Below are 21,160 nucleotides of genomic sequence, written 5' to 3' on the forward strand. Positions count from 1 at the left end.
GCTGACTGGCTAGCCATCACTCACAACATCCTCCCCAGGCTCTATCCACACCACATCCTGTCCTTCCAACCACCCCCATGGTGCCTCATGCCACCATGCCAGACATGCTCCATTTCTGTTCCTGAAATGCTTCATTTCCTCATGCCAGACCATAACACTTCCATGCCCATTCATGTACAACTCACTTTGCAGAACCATAAGCCCTAATCTGATATTAGGATGTATTTTAAAAGAAGATTTAAAGGAATTATTTACTCACTCATGACATCCCACTTGTTAAAAACTTATCACTACAAGACAGTAAAATGTCTTTTCATATCAGCAACTACAAGCAAGTGAAACCTATTAACATTGTGTTGATTCCCCTTGACTTCCTTACAAATGTGGTGCACCGAAAGACCGAATTATTTTATAAAATATGGCAGCCCTTCTTGAATTACATAAATACAGATATTTCGGCTATCCTAACAAGGGCTTTTATTTAATTGAGATTACAAACCTGGCTGGTCCGGGGCCCCTTAGGAGAGGAATCCCGCATGAATACGGGTTTTATTACATCTGATGTTAACACATTCCGAGCATGTAAGAGACTTAAATATACACTCTGGTTAGTTGTAGGTTAGATTAGTAGATAGTTCAGTTTTGTTTATTTTTCTTTTTCGTTTTTTTAATTCTTTTGTTAAATTTTGGCTCTTGTATATTTGATTTAATTGTATATCCATGTTTATATTTGAGAGTTTTGTCTATTTTTGTAAGCTTGTAAAAATGTTAAATTTCTAATAAAAATATCTATAAAAAATAACCATTGTGTTGAGTTCTTGTGGCATAGAAGTAGTATCTCTATTCTGAGCCAGGGGGCATGGGTTCACGTTCTACTCTCTCCTGAAGTGTGTAGCACCCATCTCCAAGCAGGTTGAAAAGAAAATATTGAATGGACTGACAATGTCATCTTAATAAGCACAAACCATTAAAGACAAATGCAATGATACATGTGCTCTCCTATGAACATTGTGTAAGGGACAGAGAGTTCAGAAAGCCAAGTTGTCAATCAAGCAATGTTTCCCTTGGCATAGAGTTCGGCTTTTTCAACAGTCTAATGAATATCAACAAAGTCCAATAACATTAATTAAGGGCTATTAATCTACTCTCAATGATTAGTAAAGTTATCAAAGGTGTCATTGTTACTACTTTCAAACATCACTTACTCAGAATTAATCTGCTCAATGATGCTCAGTTTAATTTCTGCAAGAGTCTGTCAGCTCCAAACCTCATTATTGCTTTAATCTAAATATGGACAAAGGACCTAACTCAAAAGTTGAGGTGAAGGTGGTTTGGCACTAAGAAGCTCTAGCAAAATAGTAGACAATAGAAATGGTTTTAGGGGAAGAGGAAACTTTCTGATGGGTTGGAATCAAACTTAGCATAAAGGACGATAGAAGTCAATGATCTCAGTCACAGGACATCTCTGCAGGAGTTCCTCAAGGTAATGTCCTCTGCCCAACCATCTTCTGCTGCTTCTTCAGTGATCTTCCATCCACCATAAGGTCAAAAGTGAGGATATTTGCTGATGATTGCACAAGGTTCAACACCATTCATGACTCCTCAGATACTGAAGCATTCTGTGTCCATATGCAGCAAGAGCTAGACAAAATTCACCCTTAGGATGATAAGTGACTCTTAATATTTGTGCCATGCAAGTACCAGGCAATGATTATCTAATGAGAGAGAATCTGATCATTGTGCCTTGATATTCAGTAGCATTACCATTGCTAAATTCCCCACTACCTATTTCTGGAGATTATAATTGACCAGAAACAAATCTGGACCAGCTATATAATGCGATGACTACATAAGCAGAGGCTAGAAATATTATGGTGAAGTAACTCACTTCCTGACTCCCCAGAGCTTGTCTATCACCTACAAGGCACAAGTTAGAAATGCCATGAAATACTCTCCACTTGCCTAAGTGGCTGAAGCTCCAAAACACACAAGAATCTCCCGTACAAAATAATCCAAATGGTTGTCACCCCATTCCACACCTTCATTATTCACTCCCAGCATCACCCAAGCACAGTGGCAACAATCTATACCATACACAAGATATATTGCAATAATTTGCTAAAATAGAACATAGAACATAGAACAATACAGCACAGAACAGGCCCTTCGGCCCACGATGTTGTGCCGAACTTCTAACCTAGATTAAGTACCCATCCATGTACCTATCCAAATGCCGCTTAAAGGTCGCCAATGATTCCGACTCCACCACTCCCACGGGCAGCGCATTCCATGCCCCCACCACTCTCTGGGTAAAGAACCCACCCCTGACATCTCCCCTATACCTTCCACCCTTCACCTTAAATTTATGTCCCCTTGTAACACTCTGTTGTACCCGGGGAAAAAGTTTCTGACTGTCTACTCTATCTATTCCTCTGATCATCTTATAAACCTCTATCAAGTCACCTCTCATCCTTCGCCGTTCCAACGAGAAAAGACCGAGAACTCTCAACCTATCCTCGTACGACTTCCTCTCCATTCCAGGCAACATCCTGGTAAATCTTCTCTGCACCCTCTCCAAAGCTTCCACATCTTTCCTATAGTGAGGCGACCAGAACTGCACACAGTACTCCAACTGTGGCCTAACCAAAGTCCTGTACAGCTGCAACATCACTTCACGACTCTTGAATTCAATCCCTCTGCTAATGAACGATAATACTCCATAGGCCTTCTTACAAACTCTATCCACCTGAGTGGCAACCTTCAAAGATCTATGTACATAGACCCCAAGATCCCTCTGTTCCTCCACCTGACTAAGAACCCTACCATTAACCCTGTATTCCGCATTCTTATTTGTTCTTCCAAAATGGACAACCTCACACTTGGCAGGGTTGAACTCCATCTGCCACTCCTCAGCCCAGCTCTGCATCATATCTAAGTCCCTCTGCAGCCGACAACAGCCCTCCTCACTGTCCACAACTCCACCTATCTTCGTATCATCTGCAAATTTACTGACCCACCCTTCGACTCCCTCATCTAAGTCATTAATAAAAATTACAAACAGCAGAGGACCCAGAACTGATCCCTGCGGAACTCCACTTGTAACTGGGCTCCAGGCTGAGTATTTACCATCTACCACCACTCTCTGCCTTCGACCGGTTAGCCAGTTTTCTATCCAATTGGCCAAATTTCCCTCTATCCCATGCCTCCTGACTTTCCGCAAAGCTCCTTTCAATCTTGTGACCTGTATCACTTAGAAGAACAATGGTAGCAGATGTGTGGAAGCATCACCACCAGCAAGTCCCGTTCTTAGCCACACCCAATTCAGACTCAAAACTAAACCTTGTTCCTTCACTGTTACTGTGGATGGCCCCCTACCACTTTTGTAATAGAAATGAGAAATGGACAATAAATGCAGGCCTAATCAGTCATGCCCACATTCTTTTTTATAATTTTTGGTTGAGAACCCTGAAATCCATTAGTCTGTTGATACAGTTGAACCTAGGAATGGATTACACAAAATTAGTATGTAGGTACAAGTAATTAGGAAAGCTTATGGAATTTTTTTATTGCAAGGAAAATTGAGTAGAACTTAGAAATAAGCTCCAATTGTGGGAAGGCCACAATTGTAAAGGATGTAAATTAGTTGGAAACAATTCAGGGAAGATTTACTAATATCTGGAAAGAGCAGGTTGTTTTTTGAAGTGAGTTTAGGCTGGAATAATTTGTATCTGCTTGAGTTCATAAGATGAAGAAACAACTCAGTTGAAACACATAAGATCTTAAATAGTCTATATAGATTGAATATAGAAATGAAGCTTACTCTTATGGGAGATTCTAGATCTAGAGTTTTCCTGTTTGAATATATTTGGTATCCCATTTTAGACAGAGATGAGATTTTTTTTCAAAGGGTTGCAAGCTTTTAGAAATCTCTTCCATTAAAAGAAGTAGAGTCCTTGTATATTTTTAAGGCAGAGTTAGATTTTTGGTAAGAAAGAGATGAAAGGTTAGCAGCAATAAAAACAAAAATAGAAATTGGTGGGAAATCTCAGCAGGTCTGGCAGCATCTGCAGAGAGAAATCAGAGTTCACATTTTGGGTCCAGTAATCATTCTTTAGAACTCTGATTTCTCTCCTGAGATGCTGCCAGACCTGAATTGTTTTAAAGAAAGCAAAATTAGAAGTGAATGTTTCTTTTTTTTTACACATTATTGTCACTATATGGTTCATTGCTTATAAAATACATAGTGAGTGAATGACTAGAAGTGCCATGGACTTGTATGGAGATTATGAGGGGTCCATGGGGATTGATGAGCGCAGTGTGCATAGATTGGCATCAGGGGCATTATGTGAATCTCTTGAATTAACTTTGCAAAAGGTTCCCCCATGTGATTCATAGTTCAGGGCACCTCTGTGGGGCCATTAACTACAAATCTTTCAAAAGCTAACCCTCTTCGTGAGAAGGGCTAGAATGTGCCTATTCCTACAATGGATCTGATCAGGGTAGTAGTGATGGATGCTGGTTGACAAACCGAATCAGTCTGCATCCTGAAAAGGCACTCATGAAAAGCGGAAACTCTGGGAAAAGGATCAGGTATCCCAGAATCACCACCTGCCATCTAAAGATCTCTCATGTCCATCAAAAATGAGGTCTATATGTCTCAGACTCTGGGGATCTGCTCCAGCATTGAAGTGTTGCAGTGCACAAATTGCATTCACTGGTCACCATCCCTCTCCCAAAAGCCTGGTTATCTGTATGACTAGGATAGATCCTGTATACAAAAGGATGCATCAGCATCTACTCTAAGTTATCAAAATGTTGAAGTGGCTTCAGTCAACAGAAGGCCCTCAAGGAATGTCCTCTTTGATACTTCCATTTCCAGCCAACTAAGTGGGTGTCTTTTAGAAGCAAAACAATCACATAAGGGTCTGTTTATCTTTTTTGATTAAAAATTTGGAATCTTATTCCAAATCACGGCAGGAATTGCACCAACTTTCAGCTTATATCAGTTCTGTTGAGACCTCAGAGTAGGATGTATGATTGCCATTATCTTGGTCATAATACTTACAGATGGCTTAAATGACACCTGATCAGTAGTTACTTCTCCCTCATATGCTCCCATGTCAACGGCCAGAAAAAGTATTGAAGGGACCCATTCAGAAAACACCAGCCAGAGTCCTCATGAAATCCTTTCTCCAGCTCTATCCCAGTTCATCCGGGTCTTGATCAGAATTTCTGATATATGCAAAAACTCTGAGATTTCAAACAATCATCACAAAATAAATAAATTGCAGTCTAAAATAAAGGATGATCTTTTTAAGATGTATGTCTAAAAATGACAATTTAGTTGGATTAATCTCTTAATTATTCTTTCATGATACAGCAATGACTTTTGGATTAACAACAATAGGCCTGGCTGGACTCAGCTCAATTTTAGAAGAAATGTAATTCAGGTAAAGAAATTTCAAAGGCAAAATACTGGCAAAGATGGAAATATGAATTGGAAATATGAAACATTGGAAATACTTAAGTAGAAAATAGAGTATGGAGCATTTCCCATTGATAAATAACTTGCTTTTTACTTTGCAGAGTTATAAATGCATTTTAACAATGATACCCAGCATAACTCGGAAAGTAAATGTATTTCTTACATTTCGTTCTGCCGAGGCAACGCTAACCTTTGAAGGAGTAATTCTAGGACCTATACTGGGTGTATTTACTTTAGCAGCTTTATTTCCAAAAAGCTATAGCAAGGTAAGGCCATATACTGATAATCAAAATATGTTAAAATAGTTTACTACTCAGGTTCAAAGCATTGTGGAGATCAATTCAAATGTATACATATGCAAGGGAGATAGATCGTGACTTGGTCAATATGTGATGATATGACTCTGCTGGTACCATTTCTGACCCAAATGCTCTGGCTAATGCCTTCTCTTAGTTTCAGCTTAGTGCAGCTTGAATGCATAGAGTTTGAAGCCTGTCAAGTAAGAAAGCTGATTCACTAACAGTTCCATTCTTTGCTTTCTTTCTCTTCGTAATCAGCATGCTGTTATTTTCTTCACAATATACATTAGAAGTCATACAAACAACTTCACATATTTCCAGAAAGTCAAGCTTACACAAATTTATATTTCTTTAAAGTTATACTTCACAAGCGTGCACCTCTTAACGAAATCACTATGACCTTGATTCCTTGAGCCACTGGAATATGTACCATTTGTGCCATGAAGACTGAAGGAAGTGATTATTTCCTGTAAATGGTTCAAGGAAGTAGGCATCTGATCCACCAGAGTCTTCCTTTGAGAAAGGAATGCCAGTAAACTTGAGGAATGTATCCATATGAGACAGCACTGGGCAAAGGTCCAAAGTGTGATGGAATATTCCCCATTTGCCTGGATGGGTACAGTTCTAACCCCAATCAAGAAGCTTAGCATCATCCAAGACAATGCAGACCACTTCATTGGCATCACAACTATAAACATTATTTTTTCCACCATTAACACACAACAACTACTAGAGAAGGTGCAAACTTGATCTACTCTTGGGAAATAAGGCAGGGCAGGTGACTGAGGTGTCAGTGGGGGAGCACTTTGGGGCCAGCAACCATAATTCTATTTGTTTTAAAATAGTGATGGAAAAGGATAGACCAGATCTAAAAGTTGAAGTTCTAAATTGGAGAGAGGCCAATTTTGACGGTATTAGGCAAGAACTTTCAAAAGCTGATTGGAGGCAGATGTTCGCAGATAAAGGGACGGCTGGAAAATGGGAAGCCTTCAGAAATGAGGTAACAAGAATCCAGAGAAAGTATATTCCTGTCAGGGTGAAAGGAAAGGCTGGTAGGTATAGGGAATGCTGGATGACTAAAGAAATTGAGGGTTTGGTTAAGAAAACAAAGGAAGCATATGTCAGGAACAGACAGAATAGATTGAGTGAATCCTTAGAAAAGTATAAAGAAAGTAGGAGTATACTTAAGAGGGAAATCAGGAGGGCAAAAAGGGGTATTGAGATAGCTTTGGCAAATAGAATGAAGAAGAATCCAAAGGGTTTTTACAAATATATTAAGGACAAAACGGTAACTAGGGAGAGAATAGGGCCCCTCAAAGATCAGCAAGGCGGTCTTTGTGTGGAGCCGCAGAAAATGGGGGAGATACTAAATGAGTATTTTGCATCAGTATTTACTGTCGAAAAGGATATGGGAGATATAGACTGTAGGGAAATAGATGGTGACATCTTGCAACATGTCCAGATTACAGAGGAGGAAGTGCTGGATGTCTTGAAACGGCTAAAGGTGGATAAATCCCCAGGACCAGGGGAGAACTCTGTGGGAAGCTAGAGAAGTGATTGCTGGGCCTCTTGCTGAGATATTTGTATCATCGATAGTCACAGGTGAGGCACCAGAAGACTGGAGGTTGGCAAACATGGTGCCACTGTTTAAGAAGGACAGTAAGGACAAGCCAGGGAACTATAGACGGGTGAGCCTGACCTCAGTGGTGGGCAAGTTGGAGGGAATCCTGAGGGACAGGATGTACATATATTTGGTAAGGCAAGGACTGATTAGGGATAGTCAACATGGCTTCGTGCGTGGGAAATCATGTCTCACAAACTTGATTGAGTTTTTTGAAGAAGTAACAGAGGATTAATGAGGGCAGAGCAGTAGATGTGATCTATATAGACTTCAGTGAGGCGTTCAATAAGGTTCCCCATGGGAGACTGATTAGCAAGGTTAAATCTCATGGAATACAGGGAGAACTACCCATTTGGATACAGAACTGGCTCAAAGGTAGAAGACAGAGGGTGGTGGTGGAGGGTTGTTTTTCAGACTGGAGGCCTGTGACCAGTGGAGTGCCACAAGGATTGGAGCTGGGACCTCTACTTTTTGTCATTTCCATAAATGATTTGTGTAGAGGTACATAAATGATTTGTGTAGAGCATAGAGGTACAGTTAGTAAGTTTGCAGATGACCAAAATTGGAGGTGCAGTGGACAGCGAAGAGGGTTACCTCAGATTACAACAGGATCTGGACCAGATGGGCCAATGGGCTGAGAAGTAGCAGATGGAGTTTAATTCAGATAAATGCGAGTGCTGCATTTTGGGAAAGCAAATCTTAGCAGGACTTATACACTTAATGGTAAGGTCCTAGGGAGTGTTGCTGAACAAAGAGACCTTGGAGTGCAGGTTCATAGCTCCTTGAAAGTAGAGTCGCAGGTAGATAGGATAGTGAAGAAGGCGTTTGATATGCTTTCCTTTATTGGTCAGAGTATTGAGTACAGGAGTTGGGAGGTCATGTTGCGGCTGTATAGGACATTGGTTAGGCCACTGTTGGAATATTGTGTGCAATTCTGGTCTCCTTCCTATCGGAAAGATGTTGTGAAACTTGAAAGGGTTCAGAAAAGATTTACAAGGCTGTTGCCAGGGTTAGAGGATTTGAGCTATAGGGAGAGGCTGAACAGGCTTGGGGCTATTTTCCTGGAGTGTCGGAGGCTGAGAGGTGACCTTATAGAGGTTTACAAAATTATGTGGGGCATGGACAAGGTAAATAGGCAAAGTCTTTTCCCTGGGGGAGGGGGGAGGAGAATTAGAGGGCATAGGTTTAGGGTGAGAGGGGAAAGATATAAAAGAGACCTAAGGGGCAACTTTTTCATGCAGAGGATGGTACATGCATGGAATGAGCTGCCAGAGGAAGTGGTGAAGGCTGGTACAATTGCAACATTTAAAAGGCATTTGGATGGGTATATGAATAGGAAGGGTTTGGTGGGATTTGGACTGGGTGCTGGCAGGTGGGACTAGATTGGGTTGGGATTTCTGGTCGGCATGGACGGGTTGGACCGAAGGGTCTCTTTCTGTGTTGTACATCTCTATGACTCTAGAGAAAACCGAAAAATGAAAAATAAAGTAAGTATGTTGGTGAAGGGAAAAAAAAAAAGAGTTAAACAAAGTGGAACTTTCTAAAAACATATTTAGAAATGGGCTTTATATTGACCATGCACAGTCTGAAAAAATCAGAGATTGCCTGTATAGTAGTCCTTCAGGATCGGATTCTTGGTGTCAGCATACATATCATTTGAAATACGGGCCAACATTCCATTTGCCTTCCTGATTATTTGCTGAACCTAGGTGCTAGCTTTCTGTGAAGCAACCTTCTGCAGGGTTTTCCTATTTAAAAAATATTAATTTCTTCTATTCTTCCCACTAACGTGCATAACCTCAAACTTTCCCCCATTATATTCCATCTGCCAAGATATTCTCCACTCAATTAACCAATAGACTCCTGGTGTCATCCTCACTGTTTGACTTCCCACTTACTTCTGTGTCATCTGCAAACTTTAACTATAATACATTCACTTTCCTCATCCAAGTAATTAATATATATGTATATCGAGTAAATAATTATGGTCATTGCACTGACCCCAGTTGCACTCCACTAGTTACAGATTGCCATCCTGAAAATATCCCCATTCGCCTAACTTTCTGCATTCTCCTGTTAGCCAACTCACTGTCCATATGAATATACTATCCCCTGCAGCACCATGGGCTCTTGCTAAGTAATCTTATGTGTGGTACTGTATTGAACAACTTCAGGAAATCCAAATATCTCACATCTCCTGATTCCCCTTTTTTATACCTTGCTTGTTACCTCCCGTAATAAATTTGTCAAGCATGTTTTCCCCTTTATGAAACCATGCAGATTCTACTTCATCATATTGTCTTTCTAAATACTCTGCTAAAGCATCTTTTATAATAGATTCTAAAATGTTTTATAACCGATTTAAGCTAACTGGCCTATAAAACTGTTTATGGGCCGTTCCAGCTCACTCAACTGTTCCATGAAATAACACCCCTGCTCTTCTTTGAATATTCCAATGGGAGTTTTACACCCACCCAAGACAGCATAATGGCCTTCGTTTAATTTCTCATTGAAATACAGTCCTTTAGTCCTACACCAGTTTGTTAGCCTTGCTTTTTTCATGATTCGGAGATGCCGGTGTTGGACTGGGGTGTACAAAGTTAAAAATCACACAACACCAGGTTATAGTCCAACAGGTTTAATATGAAGCACACTAGCTTTCGGAGCGACGCTCCTTCATCAGGTAGAGTGTGGTGCTGAGGTGTCCGTCCTTGATGGAGACGCACGTGTCCAAGAATGAGACAGACAGTCGAGAGTAGTCCATGGTGAGTTTGATGGTGGGATGAAACTTGTTGATGTCACTGTGTAGTTTTATCAGTGACTCCTCGCCATGGGTCCAGAGGAAGAAAATGTCATCAATGTACCTGGTGTACAATGTCGGTTGGAGATCCTGCATAGAGAAGAAATCTTGTTCGAACCTGTGCATAAATATGTTGGAATATTGGGGTGCAAATTTGGTCCCCATGGCTGTTCCGTGTGAAGAATTGGTTGTCAAAGGTGAAGACGTTATGATCGAGGATAAAGGTGAGGACCTGCAACACATTATCAATGAGGATGAGCACCTCACCAAGACCTTCCCCACACCTCCACTGCTTGCCTTTAAACAACCGCCAAACCTCAAACAGATCATTGTTCGTAGCAAACTGCCCGGCTCTCAGGACAACTCCATACAACCCTGTCATGGTAGACGCTGCAAGATGTGTCAGATTGTGGACATAGATACCACTATTACACGTGGGAACACCTCCCACCTTGTACATGGCAGGTATTCATGTGACTCAGCCAACATTGTCTATCTTATACGTTGCAGGCAAGGATGCCCGGAGGCATGGTACATTGGGGAAACCGAGCAAAGGCTACGACAACGGATGAATGGGCACTGAACAACAATCAACAGACAGAAGGGTTCCCTCCCAGTTGGGGAACACTTCAGTGGTCCAGGACATTCAGCCTCGGACCTTCGGGTGACCATCCTCCAAGGTGGACTTCGGGACAGGCAGCAGAGGAAAGTGGCCGAGCAGTGGCTGATAGCTAAGTTCGGTACCCATAGGGAGGGCCTCAACCGGGACACAGGTGATCACCATTTCACTACACACACACAAACAGATATTCCTACACACACACACACTCTCACATACACACGGACACAGGTACACACAGACGCGCACACAGACACCCACACACACTCCCACACATGCACCCCCTCACAGACTTAAGACACTCTGCACTCACTACACACACACACACTTTCTCACACTCACAACCCCCACCCCAGACAGACACACAGACAGACAAAGACCCACATGCACACATATATTTTGTGGGGTGAATTTGTACTTGCAGAGTTACATTGTACTTTGCTCAAAAACTGTGTGCATTCATGTAGAACTCTGAGCTCAAAAACTGCATGAATTTATGTAAAACTCTGTTATCTCACTTTTTAGATTAGAATCAATCTAAACATCAGGTCATAGACAGAGAACACAGGGGGCTAACACCTTCAACATATTGTCTAGCTATCACCATTGTTAACAGCTAACCCGAGAATGCAACTTTAAAAAAAAGGGTTTTGTGATTTACACATGAAAGAAGTGAAACTATCACTGTATTCTAACAGATGAAAGGCTTAACGGACAATCAATTCTTCAATGTATAATTTCAGTTACATCACACTGCAAATTTTTGCTATAAATTCTGTGTTACGATCGAGCCCTCCACAATCACCTGATGAAGGAGCGTCGCTCCGAAAGCTAGTGTGCTTCCAATTAAACCTGTTGGACTATAACCTGGTGTTGTGTGATTTTTAACTTTGCTTTTTTCAGTTCAACGTCTAGAGTGGGAGTGGAGCTCAAAACCTGTGATTCTGAGGTGAGAATGTTAACAAGTAAACCATTGTTGACACAATCGAGAAAGTCCAATTGAAAGGAATATTGAGAAAGGAGAACAATTCCCTTAGTGATTCCTTAAGTGTACATTACTTTGTACTAAAATTCATAGGGTAATACTCTCAGCAAATGATGACTAGTTTATCTGATATCCAGTTAAAAGAAACATACATTTTCTGTGTTAGAACAAGTTCTGGAATATTACAGTGAAGCAGAATGGTGTCAGGACAACTTATACTTAAGAGCATAATGTTCCCTAAGAAGCCTGCTGTACTTGTAATATGAAACAGACAGGCAGGAGGCTGGAAGAACACAGCAAGCCAGGCAGCATCAGGAGGTGGAAAAGTCCATGTTTCGAATGTCACCCTTCTTCAGGACTGTGAGGGGAACTGCAGATAAAGGGGGGGTTGATGGCTTGCTGTGTTCTTCCAGCCTCCTGCCTGTGTGTTCTGGATTCCAGCATCTGCAGTTTCTTTTAATCTCTAACCATACTTGTAATAAGATTCAGATGTTTCATAGGGTACAGTTACAAACATTGTTATCATGATTAAGCATAGCACACAATACAGATTATTTGAAACCGATTACTTGTGTTTGTTTTTCCTGCAGTAGCCTCTAAATTATGGTCCTGTTATTTGTTACACCTTCTCCAGGGAGAGTGTGTGGGTTGGTTTGTTGGAGTAATCTTTGCCACATGGATAGGGATTGGTGGCCTGACCTATCCACCTACGAGTGAATTTGCAGAGTTACTTGAGACATCAACAGCAGGCTGCATGGAGATTAATACTACCACCTCTACTCCTGTGAATGTAACATCCCTGCTGACCACCATAATATCTACCAAACAAGAAGCAAGGTGAGCACATCAATGTAGTATTAACGTGAAGCATATATGGGCGGCACGGTGGCACAGTGGTTAGCACTGCTGCCTCACAGCGCCAGAGACCCGGGTTCAATTCCCGACTCAGGCGACTGACTGCGTGGAGTTTGCATGTTCTCCCCGTGTCTGCGTGGGTTTCTTCCCACAGCCCAAAGATGTGCAGGCCAGGTAAATTGGCCATGCTAAATTGCCCGTAGTGTAAGGTAAGGGGTAAATGCAGAGGTATGGGTGGGTCGAGCTTCGGCGGGGCGGTGTGGACTTGTTGGGCCGAAGGGCCTGTTTCCACACTGTAAGTAATCTAATCTAATCTAATCTAATCTAATATTTTATCTTAACATTTGTGACTCCTTCACATGGCCTTCAAGTCTCAGAACAGATTGACCCATTAAGAAAAATTCTGGGTGCTTTGAAATAGGAAACCTGGTTTTGAATAAATCCATGCCAATCTGAGTCAGTCTTTCAGTATTGGGTATAAAACCAGAAAATGCAGGAAGCAATCAGTAGGTCTACAGCATCGAGCAGGGAGATTCCTAGTGAATCTTCTCTGAACTGCCTCCAATGAAATATCTTTTCTCAAACAATGGGACCGAAACTGCTCACAATACACCAGATGTGGTCTCATCAGCACCCTGAAAAATGCAGTAGGACTTCCCTCCACTTCTTGAAATAAAAGCCAATGTTCCATTTGCCTTCCTGATCACTGCTGCACCTGTGTGCTAGTTTTCTGTGCTTCGTGCATAAGTACTCCTAAATCCTTTTTTGTTGCCACTTCTGGAGCCTTTTCTCCACTTAAATAATACTCTGTGCTTTTGTTCTGCCTTCCAAAATGATCAACTTCATATTTTCCCGCATCATACTCCCAATTCATTTGTCCCAACTCTCCATTTCCTGTGAATTAGCTAGACTTCTAGCCATGATAATGTACTATCCCAAACACGATAAACTCTTATAGCAGTAAATTCCCGCAAATGCTGGAATCTGAACTGAAAACAAAAAATGCTGGAGATCACAACAGGTCAGGCAGCATCCACAGAGAGGAAGCAAGCTAATGTTTTGAGTCTAGATGATTCTTCATCAGAGCTGAAATGAAGTGTGGAGGTGTTAAATTGGATTAAAATTAACTAAAAGAGCTGGGATCTGTGAGAGCAAAAAGCATCAACATTACTCAAAAAAAATCAACACAGCTTGCCTGACAATAATCAGTCTCTATTTATCTTAGTACTGCATGCAGTTTGGCTAAAGTTTGGAAGAGAGAGAGAGATACTAATTGTTCCCAATTTCTCTTCTCAAGTTTTCGTGCTTACAGAGAGAAAGATAGGACTTTTTATACTTAACATTTATCAGTAGCGGGCAGAAATTATCACTAGATGTTCGTCATTCCTAAGGACAGTACATTGAATTTTGATCAGTGTTATCGTTTTGACTTTCCAAAACATTGTGTTATACATATCATTCCATAAACTTGTTTTTGCATATGAATATCTTTGTTTGGGCTGTAGTTAGTATTTCAAAACATATGCAGAGCCGTTTTAATCAAATTCCGGTGAGGCTTGCCAAGGTTAGAGAATTTATGCAAATTCAGCCTGTGTCATGTCTGCTGAGGTTAGCATTGCCCCGACTTTCGCCACAATCCATATTGTGTTATAACTTGGAGTTGGCCAATTTTCCCATCAGGCAACCTAACTGTTTCACACAATTCCACAGACAGGGCAATAGCGGAGTGGGGGGTGTGGGTTTAGGGTACTGGGGAAGAAAGAATGTTGATAGTTCAGATTAAGTGATGGAATTGTGAGAATGGCAGAACAATGGAGTATCTAACTGGAAAGAACAGACAGTCCCACTGTGTTAGGGGGAGGGGAGGAAGGGTGACTGAGAATGTAACGAGTAAACGTTAAAGAAAGGGAAGGATTGGGTCCACAATTTGAAGGTGTTGAACTCAGTACTGAGCCAGAAAGTTGTAAACTGCCTGGTTTGAAGATGAGATGTTGCTCCTCCAATTTGCACCGTGATTCGCTGGAGCTTTGCAGCATGCTGGGGACGGACAACTGGCCATGCAAGCAAGATGCTGTGTTAAAATGATCAGCTATGGGAAGGCGGGGTCATGCTTGTGCAAGGACCGGAGTGTCCTGCAAAGTGGTCACTCAATCTGCGTTTGGTTTCTCCAATGTAGAGTGGCCACACTGGGTGCAGCAAACAAAATACATAAGGTTGGAGGAGGTACAGGTAAAATGCTGCTTCATCTGGAAAGACCGTTAAGGCCCTTGGATGGCAAGTGGGGAGGAGGTGAAAGATAAGGTGTGACGCCTTTTGCAGTTACATGGGAAGGTGCCATGGGAAAGGGGGGCGGTTGATGTTAGTGGACGAGGAATGGACCAGAGGGAATGATCCCTGTGAAATATGGACAGGGGTGTGAGGGGAATATGTGTTTGATGGTAGTGTTCTGCTGGAGTTGTCTGAAATGCAGAGAATAATCCTTTGAATGTGGATGCTGTTGGGCTGAAAAGTGAGAAGGAGAAAGTGGGGACTGCAGATGCTGGAAATCAGAGTCAAAAAGTGTGGTGCTAGATAAGCACAGCCGGTCAGGCAGCATCCGAGAAGCAGGAGAATCGGCGTTTCGGGCATAAGCCCTTCAGCAGGAATGGAATGGGGAGAGGCTGGGAAGGCAATAGATGGATAGAGGTGGGGGGGGGTGGAGCAGATAGGTGGGAAGGAAGATGGACAGGTAGGACAGTTCAAGAGGGCAGTGCCGAGTTGGAGGGTTGGATCTGGGATGAGGTGGGGGGAAGGGAGATGAGGAAACTGGTGAAATCGATGTTGATGCTGTGTGGTTGGAGGCTTCCAAGGCAGAAGATGAGGTGTTCTTCCTCCAGGTGTCGGGTTGCTTTGATTTGGTGGTGGAGGAGGCCCAGGAGTTGTATGTCCTTGGCAGAGTGGTAAGGAGTATTGAAGTGATCGGCCACAGGTTATTGGGGTAGTTTGGTGTGTATGTCCCAGAGATGTTCCCTGAAACATTTTGCGAGTTGGTGTCTTGTCTCCTCAATGTAGAGAAGACCATGTTGAAAGCAGTAGACATAGTAGATGAGGTGTGGGAAAAAATGACAAGGGGGACTCACTCACACCATTGTGGGTGGCAAGAATGGGCAAGGGCGGAAGCATGGGTTATAGGTTGGATGCATGGAGGGCCCTTTCAATCAAAGTGGACCAGAAACTATGGTTATGAAAGAAGCAAGCCATGTCAGCAGTGCTGTTTTGGAAAGTGGCATCATCCAAACATATATGACGTAGGTGAAGGAACTGGAAGAATGGGATTGAATTACAGGACGTGGGTGGGAAGAGATGTAGTGAAGGTAGCTATGGAGGTCACTGGCTTTGCAATGGATGGCAGTGGACAGTTTATTCCCTGAAATAGAGATAGAGTCGTCAAGGAAAAGAAGGGAAGTGTCAGAAATGAACAATGTGAAAGTTACAGAAATATGGAAATTAGAGGCAAAATTAACAAATTTGTTATGGTCCAGGCAAGAGCACGAAGCAGCACCAGAACAGTTGTTGATGTACCATAAACACTCATCTTGTGTGGAGACCCACAAGCCACTTTACCAAATGTCTTGGAAATCCAAATGTACTGCAATTGACCAGAAACTGAAATATAGTAATATACATTGCTTCAAGATTAGGTCAGAAGCTAGGAATCCGACAACACCTCGTCACTCTTGAAAGCCTGTCCACCATCTACAAGTCACAAATCAGCAGCTCCAAAAAATGTAACATTATCCAAGTTAAAGTTATCACTTGATTGTCTCCACATTCATCACCTTCCGCATTCATTGCCTTCATCATCAAGTAACAGTAGTGTGCATCATCTACATGGTGCAGTGCAACAACTCACTGAGGTTCCTTGGATAGCAACATCCAAACCTGTGAGCTCTATCACCTAGAAGCACAAGGGCAGCATAAATGTAGGAGTAACACCGCTTGTAAATTTCTCTCCAAGCCAGACATCATCTTTGCTTGGACTTATATTAGCATTACTTCACTGTTCCTGGAACTCTCATCCTAACAGCACTGTAAGTGTGACTAAATCACATGGACCATAACGGTTTAAGAAGGCAGCTCAGCACCACCTTCTCCTGATCAATTAGGCATGGGAAACAAATGATGTCTTTGCCAAAAATGCCCAAATTCTATCAATGAATAAAAAAAAAAATTTTCTAAATCTCCCCTTCCATCAACTAGACATTTCCCCACAGATTAGTTTATACCTCACTGTGCAGTGTCAGTTATGTACTTCACCAGTACTCTGTTCATGACACTGTGCAGATGAAGACTGTCTCAGTGGTACAGCTCCCAATTCCCCAGTCTAGCTGTCAGTGCCCGTGAGTTTCAACTCATTTCTCCCACAGAAGTCACTGAAACATACATTCAACTGTCTGATCATATTTACCGTATACCAGTTTGCTCTCATTGAGACATTAGTCCATAAATCATTACCTTTTGTGGTTCTGCCTTTCAAATTAGCACCTAGCGACTCATACCTGTGAAGAATCTCTTCCTTATTCTTTCTCATATCATAAGTGGGTACCTGGAGCACAACTGGATCTTTCCATGCCTACTCCTAGTTTTACACAAGTCTCAAGTCCTTAATTCTAGCACCTGTGGTAACAGAGGAAATTTCTCCCTAAATATACTAATTTTTAAACACAATTATATTTCTTTTCACAATGCCCACCTCAATTATTCCTTGCAACATGGTGCTCTGATCAGTTTGCTCATCAACACTGTAGTCCTTGCTTTTTCATCCATGCAAGCTGCAAGAATATCAAATCTGCTGAACAAATCAAAAAAATCTAAGGTTTGTTAAGTGCAAGCTTCCAGATTTCTACAACTTCACTCACTTGCTGTTGGACCATTTTGTCCCTGTTCATAAATGTAATCCTAAGTAAGCAGTCGAAGGCGCCTGTTTGTAGGCCAATAATAGAGTATGTATTGGGTGTGGCTTTACACTCTTGATGTGTCCTTATTTCACATAAGCTCCCTAGTGAATGTTAACTTCCTGAATGACTCCTACTATCCCTTTGTTTCCCCAGGAAATATTCACATTGTCTGTAGCCACTGCTGAGACACATTTCCTTTGTAAAACTCAACTCCTCCCCCCCCCACCCGACATCTCTGCCACATAACTTTGGCATTTGAAATCCCAAAAGTTAATTCATTTAAAGTTTCCAAGATATATCTCAAGATGTTTGTCAGAGTATGAGATCAAGGAATATGGATCAAATTGCCAAAATGGTATTGAGATAGACATCAGGCATGATCAGCCATGAATGGCAGTGCTAGGACAAGGAGCTGTACTGCCTACCCTGTTTCATTATTTCTAGAGGCAGTGATGGCCTAGAGCTATTAATCTAGAAACCCAAGTAATATTCTAGAGACCCAGGTTCAAATCCCACCTGGCATTTGGTAGAAATTGAGTTCAATAAATAGCTGGAATTAGGAGTCTATTAAAAACCATTGCCAATTGTCAGGAAAAACTCATCTGGTTCATTGATGTCCTTTAGGGAAGGAAATTGCTGACTCGATCTGGTCTGGCCTATCCGTAACTCCAGACCCCAGCAATGTAGTTGACTCTTAACTGCCTTCTGGGCAATTTGGGAAGGTTAATAAATGCTAGTTTGGCCAGTGATGCCCACGTCCTGTGAATGAATAAAATTTAACTTTGAGTTCTAAAAGCTATTTCCTTTTCATATTTCAGGCCCAGCATTGCAGAGACTTTGTACTCTTTATCATTTTACTTCTACAGCCCGATTTCTTGTATAACTACAATTCTTACAGGATTGATAGTCAGTGTGCTGACTGGTAAGTAAAAATGCAAAGTAAATCTCTGGCAAGTCAGATGCCAGGAAATAGTTACATTCATTCATTTGAAAGGATGATTCAAATGTAATGCTGGTTTAATTACTGGTTGATTTTTCACATTACACATACTAATTCAGAGAATATCATCTCTCTCATTTCTCTTTCTTTCCTTATGTTCATTTTTTTTCTCTTTTATTCACTGTTTCTTCTTGCTACTTTTTTTCATGATGCCCTGCTTTTCTTCTTCTCCTCCTTTCCTTCTGTTTCTATTTTCTATTGAGTCATATTTAGTGGATCACCCACCAGTTAGTGAACCACCTTCCTGAATCTGTGTGGTACATGTGTTGCAAAGACTCCACATTACTGTAGGATGGAGAGTTTTAGGATTTTAATCTAGTGATGATGAAAGCAAAACGATAAATTATTTTTTTCTTGGAAATATCTCACTTGGAGGAGAATTTGTATATGCCAGTATTCCAACGTGCACGCAGTACTTGCATTGCTTTGACAAAGGTTGCAGGCTTGGAAGGCACTAAATCCTTGGTGAGTTGTTGCAATACATTTTACAGTACCCACCGCAGCAATAGTGGTGGCTATTTGAAGGAATCAGTGTTTAAGCTGTTGGAGGATGTTTCACAAAGTAAGTGGGTTACTTCATCTTAAATGATATTGACTTTCTTAAATATTGCTGATATTTAATATCCAGGCAAGTGGAGACCGTGGTTGATAGACTGCTGCTGGAAGACTGTCTCTATTTTGTTGCATCCAGTTAACAAATATGTAAAATGGCCTCTAATGGTACATTTATATATGCAAATTGCCAGGGTGGGCAGCCTCTCTGCATTCATTTCTGCCACTGGTAAGTGCCTTGACGGTGAGACCTGTGGAAGGGAGCTGGTACAATGCAACTCCAATCTATTTTACCAGTCAGCGCCAAACAGTCTCCCATTCACTTCCCATCCTGCCTCCCAGGAGCCAGTGAAGTCAAAGCCAATGATTTTGCTTTTGTGGAAAAACAAAGCTACACACCATCAATACAAGAAATTAAACAGGGAATTCAGGTGAAACTCATTCACCAAAAGAAGGATAAGTGTGCTGCGGGGAGCCATTGAAATGAAAGTAGAGGATAGAGTAGCTTATGTAGGAGCCAGGTATAGACAGTGATCTTGGTAGATTTAGATGAGAAAAATGGGAACAGGCTTGAGCGGAGCAAAAACACCAGTATGATCTTACTGAACAATAATCTCTGTGCTGTATAATCTGTATAATTACAAGATGGGAGAACAGAGATACATATTCCTTAGAGTTTAGATGGTTTATGAGTGATTTTGTTAAAATGTTGAGCATTTTCAGAGTTACAGATAAAATAGATAGAGTGAAATTCTTTTTTGCTAATTGGGAGCCTAAGGTAAGGGGTTATGGTGTAAAACTTAAAGCCACACTTTTCAGTAGTGACACTAGGAAACATTTCTGTGAACCAAGGGTGGTAAAGGTTTGGAATTATTTTGTGCAAATAGCAATTGATGCCAAATCAATTATTGATTTTAAATCTGACATTAAATCTTTGTTAGTTAAAGTTATTGAAGTAAATTTAGGGTAACAGAAAATATGTGAAGTTGAATCACATATCAACCATGATCTCAGTCAATAGCAAAATAGTTAAAAATCACACAACACCAGGTTATAGTCCAACAGGTTTAATTGGAAGCACAGGCTTTCGGAGCGACGCTCCTTCATCAGGTGGTTGTGGAAGACACAATTATAAGGCACAGAATTTATAGCAAAAATTTCAGTATAATTTCAGTTACATCACACTGTAAACTTTTTACAGATGCCAGCAATATAAGAAGAATTAGAAGCAGAAAACGTTGTTTAACCCCACTCCACCAATCAATAAGATCGTGGTTGATCTGATTGTGGCCTCAACTATCTTTCTGCATACTTCTGATGCACTTTGACTCCCTGCCAATTTAAAATTTATGTAACTCAACCTTCAGAATGGTCAGTGACCCAGCTTGCACTTACTCTGTGGAAAGGAATTCTGCAGACTAACAAGACAAGAAAATAATTTTCCCTTATCTCTGTCCTTAATAAAATACCCCTCATGTTAAAACTTTGTCCCCTTATTCTAATCACTCCCACAAGGGGAAGAATTCTCTGTGTCCATTCAGCAAAATCTCCTTTTGGGACCTTATATGTTTCCATTAGAGCACCTCATATTCTCCTAAATTCCAAGCCCAGGCTGTCCAACCTCTCTTCATAAGATAATCTCCATCTCCAGGAATCAATCAAGTAATAGAAAGAGTGCATTGAACGTTGCACTCTTAATATTGATCCTCAGGAACTTTTAAGATATTGGGAACAATTTGTGGGCGGGACAGTGGCACAGTGGTTAGCACTTCTGCCTCACAGCGCCAGAGACCCGGGTTCAATTCCCGCCTCAGGTGACTGACTGTGTGGAGTTTGCACATTCTCCCCGTGTCTGCGTGGGTTTCCTCCGGGTGCTCCGGTTTCCTCCCACAGTCCAAAAATGTGCAGGTTAGGTGAATTGCCCATGCTAAATTGCCTGTAGTGTTAAATGTAGGGGAATGGGTATGGATGGGTTGCGCTTCGGCGGGTCGGTGTGGACTTGTTGGG

The 21,160-nt window shown here is 41.5% G+C and overlaps 2 protein-coding genes across 2 annotated transcripts in view; one reads left to right on the forward strand and one right to left on the reverse strand.

Moving 5' to 3' along the window:
* LOC122562358 (sodium/iodide cotransporter-like) overlaps positions 1 to 21,160 on the forward strand; it is a 131,662-nt gene that overhangs the window by 107,773 nt on the left and 2,729 nt on the right. Inside the window, 5 exon segments of the mRNA XM_088000808.1 lie at positions 5,381 to 5,434; positions 5,437 to 5,450; positions 5,665 to 5,751; positions 12,444 to 12,646; positions 18,420 to 18,523. Of these exon segments, the coding sequence (XP_087856934.1) occupies positions 5,381 to 5,434; positions 5,437 to 5,450; positions 5,665 to 5,751; positions 12,444 to 12,646; positions 18,420 to 18,523 (462 nt within the window).
* The window catches only part of LOC122562359 (sodium-coupled monocarboxylate transporter 1-like), a 187,459-nt gene continuing 176,466 nt past the window's right edge, over positions 10,168 to 21,160 (reverse strand). Inside the window, exon 18 of the mRNA XM_088000753.1 lies at positions 10,168 to 10,295. The gene's annotated coding sequence lies outside the window, so the exon portion shown is untranslated. The remainder of the gene's footprint in view (positions 10,296 to 21,160) is intronic.

The sequence above is a fragment of the Chiloscyllium plagiosum genome, unplaced genomic scaffold (assembly GCF_037043375.1).
Source record: "Chiloscyllium plagiosum isolate Xiang-an unplaced genomic scaffold, Cpla_swu_hap1 HiC_scaffold_25, whole genome shotgun sequence".
Classification (NCBI taxonomy): Eukaryota; Metazoa; Chordata; class Chondrichthyes; order Orectolobiformes; family Hemiscylliidae; genus Chiloscyllium; species Chiloscyllium plagiosum.